Source organism: Mycetomoellerius zeteki, unplaced genomic scaffold, assembly GCF_001594055.1.
Source record: "Mycetomoellerius zeteki isolate Tzet28-1 unplaced genomic scaffold, Tzet1.0 scaffold179, whole genome shotgun sequence".
In the NCBI taxonomy this organism is placed as follows: domain Eukaryota; kingdom Metazoa; phylum Arthropoda; class Insecta; order Hymenoptera; family Formicidae; genus Mycetomoellerius; species Mycetomoellerius zeteki.
This window is the reverse complement of record NW_017256747.1, coordinates 211,072-218,615: the sequence shown is the minus strand read 5'-3', so window position 1 is coordinate 218,615 and position 7,544 is coordinate 211,072. Positions and strand designations below refer to the sequence as shown.

At 33.1% G+C, this 7,544-nt stretch overlaps 1 protein-coding gene across 2 annotated transcripts in view; it reads left to right on the top strand.

The window, feature by feature from the left end:
• Positions 1-7,544, top strand: part of raskol (Ras GTPase-activating protein raskol) — a 350,704-nt gene that overhangs the window by 147,755 nt on the left and 195,405 nt on the right. For both annotated transcript variants that reach the window (XM_018446324.1, XM_018446322.1), the window contains exon 2: positions 4,042-4,154. In XM_018446324.1, coding sequence (XP_018301826.1) covers positions 4,042-4,154 — 113 coding nt within the window. The remainder of the gene's footprint in view (positions 1-4,041; positions 4,155-7,544) is intronic.

Below are 7,544 nucleotides of genomic sequence, written 5' to 3'. Positions count from 1 at the left end.
TACTGTTAAAGGCTTTCAAAGAGCGACTGACAAATTCATAACAGAAAGTGGAAAATGTAATCAAATATGTCGGTGCTAGATATGGCAAGAAATGTAAACATTTTTTTTCGATTTCTCTGAAACGGAGCAAAAACGAGCATATGTCTATAGGACTTTTTTTCTTAGTTTTTTACTCCTCTACACGCTCCCGAAGTTTTGCCATTTAATTTGGAAACACCCTGTATATATATCAATGCTTTTTATTCTATGTTAACGATTAAACATATATTTTACGTTTAATTATTATTATAGAGATTAAAGATTTTAGTTTTTCTAATTTTGTTAATTAAAGCATTTAAAAAGAAAGAATATTACAAATTATTATACTTAAGATGAAAATAATAAAAATTCAGTTAATATACACATAATCCTTTCATGTTTTTAATAATATATAACCTCATTAAACGATTATCTTCATGGCTCAACTTAATATTCTCTAGATTTGAATCAATGGATAATCACTGATATCAGTGCCAAGTATGCCACTGGTAATCAGTGAATTAAATGTGAGATCTCTAACCTAGCTAATCTTTATTATGTGATCTAACTAACCTTGTTTTAATGCTTAAATTCAGTGAATATGGTATTGGAAAATTGAAATTAACATACAAATATCAGTATTTTAGTTACATAATGCTCAAACATTCTTTCTTTTTTAGTTGAACTTCACTGATTTATCAGTGTCAAGTATGCCACTGAATAATTAGTGACTATCCACTGATTCAGATTTAGAGAATAGGATTTAAAATACGAATCTCTTTTGGAGGAAGTTACGCGATTTACGTATGCCATATTTTTTGTATCAACAACTTGATATTTGTCCTGATAAGTGAACTGCAATGTTCGCAAAACGTTGGCATTTAACAATGTATCAAGACATCAAGACATGGAGATAATTCGTAAACCGCGTAACTTTCTTGAAGAAAATACCCACATGGAAGTAAAAGAAAAGTATAATCTCTTTTAGAATTTTACGATGGTCTTTGTCATTTGATAGCATTTTCCCGAGTGCAGTGGGTATCTAATCTAGACTAGTTAATCCGAAAATACCATGATCTCATCCAATCAGAAACAAAAGTAGAGCATGTGATATTATTAATCCGACCTAGATTATAAATTCAAACCTACTGCTATTCGAAACGCTATTAGAAAAAAAATCTATCATACATAATTTAGTAAAAATTAACTATCCTCAATTGGTTAAGATTGATTTTTTTTTTTATTAAAAAATGTACTTTACCCGATAAAAAATCACTGAGTTTCGTGTCTGTCAGATTTTTCTTTATGACAGGAATTCATAATTTTCTAGTATTATTGTTGACATTATTCTACAATATATTCTGCGTATGTAACTATGATTGCAATTAATGCCTACGTTCGTCTAAACGGGTGTACCGCAGAATTCAACGGTATTACCAGCGGCACTCGTCAGCCGCATGGGCTTCTCTTCAGCCACAGACATCTATACTTACGTCAAACCGCTAATACCGTTGGTTGGCGTAGTACAAATTAAAGCACAACACGATATTCGAACAGAGGAAATGGCAGTCGTATGTAATCATATGTCGGTATGACTTGCGGGCATGTCATTAAAAATTATCACAAATAAAGCGCAATGTGAAGAGCGTGCCGGCGTAATCGTCATAAAATTGTCAGCATGTTACCATCTTACTCATAAGAAACACATGCCGACTATATTGTACACGGATGGCGACCATCGTCATACCACATTTCTACTCTTCATCTTCGTTCATTGAATTTACTACTGTTAGTGGTTTGCTTTAAACATAAACCAGTTTCTTGCATTATTTCTACCCATCGTTCGTTTACATATTGTTGTTTTGTACATATATTCTTGTAATCAGTGCGGTTAACCTGTCCATAGAAAAGAGGATTTCACTTTACTCGACAAATCGATATTTGCTAACTTGATTAGTAAGAAGATATTGCATTCAATAATCAAGTGCTCTTTTCTTTATAAAATTTTTGTTAAGCTTGAAGTCGAGGTTAAAAATTTATATAAAATAACTTGCAACTTTATATATTAATAAAAATGAAATAATAGATACTATGATTAAAAAAAATAAAAATAGTAAAGAAAAGAAGAAAGTAATTCAGCGAAATTGTATATAAAGTACATTATGAAGTGCAGTTTAAAACAAATATTATAAAATCATAAAGACAATCTGAATTTTCCTAATTTTATTATAACAAATTGCTGAATATATATATGTATACATATATATATCAGACTAATTTATTATATATAACATACATGTATAAAATGTTTTTAATTTTTTTCGCAATCTCTAGAAAACAATAATTATCTGTGTCATTTATTTAAAACTTTTTTCTCACGCTTTGAACATAAGATTTCATGCTATAAGAACAAGTGTTCGATAATGGATGTAATCGATCTGCTCCAAATTACATTTTCCAGCATATTAGGAGTGCAAGAAGACCAAGGAAATGGAGGCGCCATAGAGTGCCTTATAATTTTATATCGATGACGTTCACGCGGTTTTTCTGTAGTATACGGTAGAGAGAGATGACTTGGCACTATGCCTTCAAAGACGTTTTCAAGCTATTGCTTTTTACAAAAAGCTGGCAGTCAGGAATTAGTTCCATTATATTTATTACAATTAATATCGCACATTTATTTTTTGTGTTACATTATTAAATTCTAATTATGTATTAATTGCAACTTGCGTGTATTTTCGGTAGCATCGTCAAATTAAAAAAACTGTTAAATTCATCACTTTGTATTTCGGTCTCTCCCTTTGTGCTTTTTTTATCCTTTCTTCCATTTCTCGCAAAAACAATCCCAATCGACGGTACCGAACTGAAATCGTTATATCCCGACGCTTTGTCTGCACTCCGATTACAATTATGATTCGCAGTTGATGTTTTTCGCGGCAGTGTATGAGAAAAACGCAGGCATTTATTTCTTGTGAAATTATCAGAGTGCAGGAAGCTGCATACGTGTGCAGCACCTCGTAAATAAAGCGTATTAGTGCTTGTCATGAAATGTACAACTGGCAGTTGTACATGTCACGACTCAAAAAGTCTCTTAAATAGTGTCTACGCATAAAGATATTGATCGCGTACTCGTGTGTAATGAACGATAACGACAATTTTCTAATGGTAGAATTTATTCCTCCTAAGCTGTCAGAGAAGCGTTTCTCTCATTACATCGGTCATTTCCAACTGTAATGCGTTCTTGCTTCCATCACGTAAGAAATGTTCTGGATAATGTTGTTACACGTCTGTGCATAAATCTTAGGCAGTTATGTACGTACGTCATAAATCATAGCCAGAGTACAGGATGTAGCGGAACTATCGCTCAAATATAGATACTGCTAAGATAAACTTTGCGGAATGCCAATTGTTTCAACCTGTAAAGACATCGATCATTCCTGACTGATGCGCAGTTAAAAAGAAGATTGATATCCGAATAAATAGAAAAGAATTTTATTCTTCATGTACCTAAGTTCCTTCTAATTTGCATATTTTAACTACATTATTAATTATAAAGATGTTGGAAAGTATTGTAAATTGGAATTATTGCTTTATTCTTTAATATTGTTTTCTTCTGTCCTGAAATCGCGTGAACATCTGAAGGCTATTGTACCGTTCTTTCACTTTTCAATTTGCAACGCGTGAGATAGTTACATTGTTCCAACGTCTTTTCCAACGCATGTTATTTCTGTAAATCATAACCGCAATTGAACGCGATGCAATTATGGAAAAGCAATCGATATATCCGCTCGCGGGAGGATACACGTCCGATCGGTCATTACCGATAATTTCTCTTGACTTGCGCTCTTTCTCTTTCTTTCTCAGGAGGATAATTGACGCCCGGTTTATTATCCTTGCGAGTCACTCTCTTGACCAGTGACTTTACTCTCTCATAGGACGACGACAAGCACAATGGTGTCGTCGGTACCGTCTTCTATTTGCCTGGATCCCTTATTCATGAGGGATCATCTTTCTCTTTTACAGAAGCCGAATGCTGCGTCGGTGAGGCTGCCAGCGAGGCATGCTGGGAACCTTGTTACTGCGTCCTCCTGCAGGACGAGCAGACCCTCACGGCTTACAGGAGCGAGGACATGGCGGTGAGTACATTTTTCTTTAAAAGCCTTTCCGATTCCCCTGGATTTATCCATCCTGCGGCTGTTTCGCTCTCACCCTTGCGCACATGCGACAGTATCATAAAGCATGAGATGGATTTACACTGCTGCTGTTACATGTTTGTTTTCCGTAATGCGCGTTTTGTCGGTTCTGCTCTCTTCAGACACTATATCAGTGGTTCTCATAGAATGTGTTGTCCAATTCTGGATAATAGATATATATTTATGAAGGAATAATTATAAATTAAATAAGAGAAAGAATTCTATTTTTAGTCGAAGCGAATCTTAGTTCTTAATATTCATACACAAATTTGCAAATACATTTTTTTAGTTCTGCGCGCTGATTCGGTTTGTCGGATTTGAAAAGCAATCGTAAAGCAGAAGCTGGAAATAACATCACAAATTACATTCATCGTAAAAAAAGATATTTGTAAATGCACAATTGCACACGAATATTATCAAGCACCAAGATTTACCGAAATTTGAGGATTGCGAATCGATTTTTTTCTCTTATTCGACTTATCTTATAATTTCCATATAATTGAATAATTATAATATTGTATTTCAAATATTCATAGTATGGAAATATTAATTACTTTAGCGAACATAATTTTATAGATCATAGCCTTCTTAAATTATTTTCCAGTAACAATTGTGAATTTTCGCATTATTCTGTATTTTTGTGGATTTCGATGAAGTTATTTGCGAAATTTGTTAATAATGTAATTTCAATTTTAAAAGTTTAGTAATATTTTCTTGAGAACTACTCTTCGCGCGTTGTAATTACTTAATTTGCATTCCTTTTACAATGTCTTTACGAATCTTCAAATTCGCATATCGAAGAACCTGTTTGATCGCTGAGTAAAATGCCACAGCAAAGGGAGCGCCGACCTCTAATTCGATTAGAAAGTTTATACTCCGTTGACTGACACGAACGTATACGAGTACGTGAACGGTTTGAAGACTACGAACTTCTGCCCATAACCACGGATCGTTGCAAATAACGTTGAAGATTATTCGGAATCGCCTCTTATACGTGAGGTTACGGGATTCTTCAGCAATTCTCAAGTCCATCTCGTTGACAGAAAAAAAACCATTCCTACTGATGTGTCATCGTACGAATTGCTGTGTTTACGACACGTCACACGTTGGTAGGAACATCCGCGGCGCTCAATGTTCCATTCGGTATAAACACAATAACATAATATTATACGCATATACTTTTTATCAAGAGAATCATGAGTTGCACGAATTCAGTCCCGTAATCTGTGTGAATATGTATATCGAATAGTTTTATTCGGCAATATTTCTATTTAATTTTACTCAGTTTAGCAACAATTGAAATCCAATTATGCACGATGTCCGTTAAACTTGTGTTACACTATGCATTAGAGATTGAAAATTGCGAATTAAAGATTAGAATTCGATCAATCAGATAATTTTAATTTTAATCCATTTCTGATTGGTTAAATTTTAATTTTCAATTTGCAATCCTCAATCTTCAATGCGTAGTATAACACAGGCTTTCAAAGCGAGGAATAAGTTTGCTTGAATACTCACAATGAATTTAATGTAATGAAATTTTAAAATAAAACACAAATAAAAAATATCATCAACAGAGATGGGATATTTTATTTCTCTGAATATTGATACAAATAGCAAACATAAAAAATACATCTATTGCTTTTAGCTCTTGGCAAAGTAAATACATGAAGACACTTGGCAAATATGGCTTCTGACTCGTAGCAACGCAAACACATAAAATCACCTGAGCTGTCACGAGAGCGTTAAACTTGCAAGTTACGCAACTTTACGAGCGGTTAAGCTTTTTCTTTATGGTAGCAAAAGATTTGAATAGAATTTCTTGTGCGATACTATTACGTAAGAAATATTCCATGTTGCCGGAAATTTACACGACTAATACGTATTCGATGGTCCGCGCGATAGATATCTTTAATCCCATACTGTATGTTTAATTAACGGTTCACAATTGTCCAATCTCATGTTCCATTGCTAATTCGTGCTTCGTGAAATCGATACAGAGCAACAGATAAAAAGAATAAAACGGAGATAACAAGCACGAGACAACGGATATTTCGTGTTTCGGAATCGCTTCATTCCCTTGTGTCCTTCCGCCTTCGTATCTCGAGCTTTCAGTTTCTTTTTTCTACCTGTAATTCCCTCGGAGTGTGAACTCCGACCATTACTTAGAAAAGCGTATTATCTTCGACACACACAGTGAGAGCTACTTTCCTCCGGTTCAAGACTTTCTCGTGCCGATACGATTTAAGAAGTTCACACAATTGATATTATCATTAAATATTAATAAATATATATTGATTTTTTTAACTATATCATAGATTGATTATTATATCTAATTTGTATCAAAGATATATAAAAGTACTAAATTTTTTACAAAAATATTTAAAAAATTTATATTATTGCTTATAATCAGTTTGCTTTTCTAATTTATTAAAAGTATTTTTATATATAATTTTATACTTTTATAATTAAATTTATGCACGGAAAGAACGGTTTTGCTGAAGTATAAAAAAATTTAGATACAGGTTTTAAAATAATTTTAATGGACATTTATAATAATGCTGTAAGAATTTTAACATTTTAGTAACCAGTTTAAGGCTCCTACATAATTATTTTGATAGTCTAAAGTTTAAACAAAATTATTTTTAGATTTATATTTGGCTACACAGTTTTAGATGTTGGAACAAAACCGTTCTTTCCACGTATCGAAAGACAAATACTTTACTGACAGGACTTATTTTAAGTTGCTAAGTATAACATATTTTACAGGTCACGTATTGATGAAAGTTTAAGAATATGCCTAGGCATATTTTAGCTGTCATAAGGTGGTAATTATTATGTATTTAGGGTCGTCTGAGAACTTCCGCAAAATTTACTCCGCAAAGTATCTCTTTTCCTGCTTATATTTCGCGAAGAGAGAGTTTCGCGAATTTATTCCTGCAGGGCTATTCTGTAACACTAACGCAAGTTTCGTTATCGTTATAACATTGTTGCACAGCTTTTATATCATGGTAAAAAAAACTGCGTAACGACGTTATAACGATAACGAAACTTGCGTTAAGAGTTACAGAATAAGGCTGCTGTATATCTTATTTATATTCATCAATCATTCTAGAGTACCTTGAGTTTCTTCTTTATGAAAAAGAGATTTTTACTCCCGACTGCTGTCAAATAGAGTATATACGTTTCACCGAGATCGGTCTCAATAACGAAAATGCCGACGTTAGCTTTTTATGAACATTTAGCTTTTTCCTTCCCTCAAACTCTTTTTTCACAGTAAATTAGATGTCTTATTGTTTCAAAATATTTTTTCGTTATATATTGTACGACGAT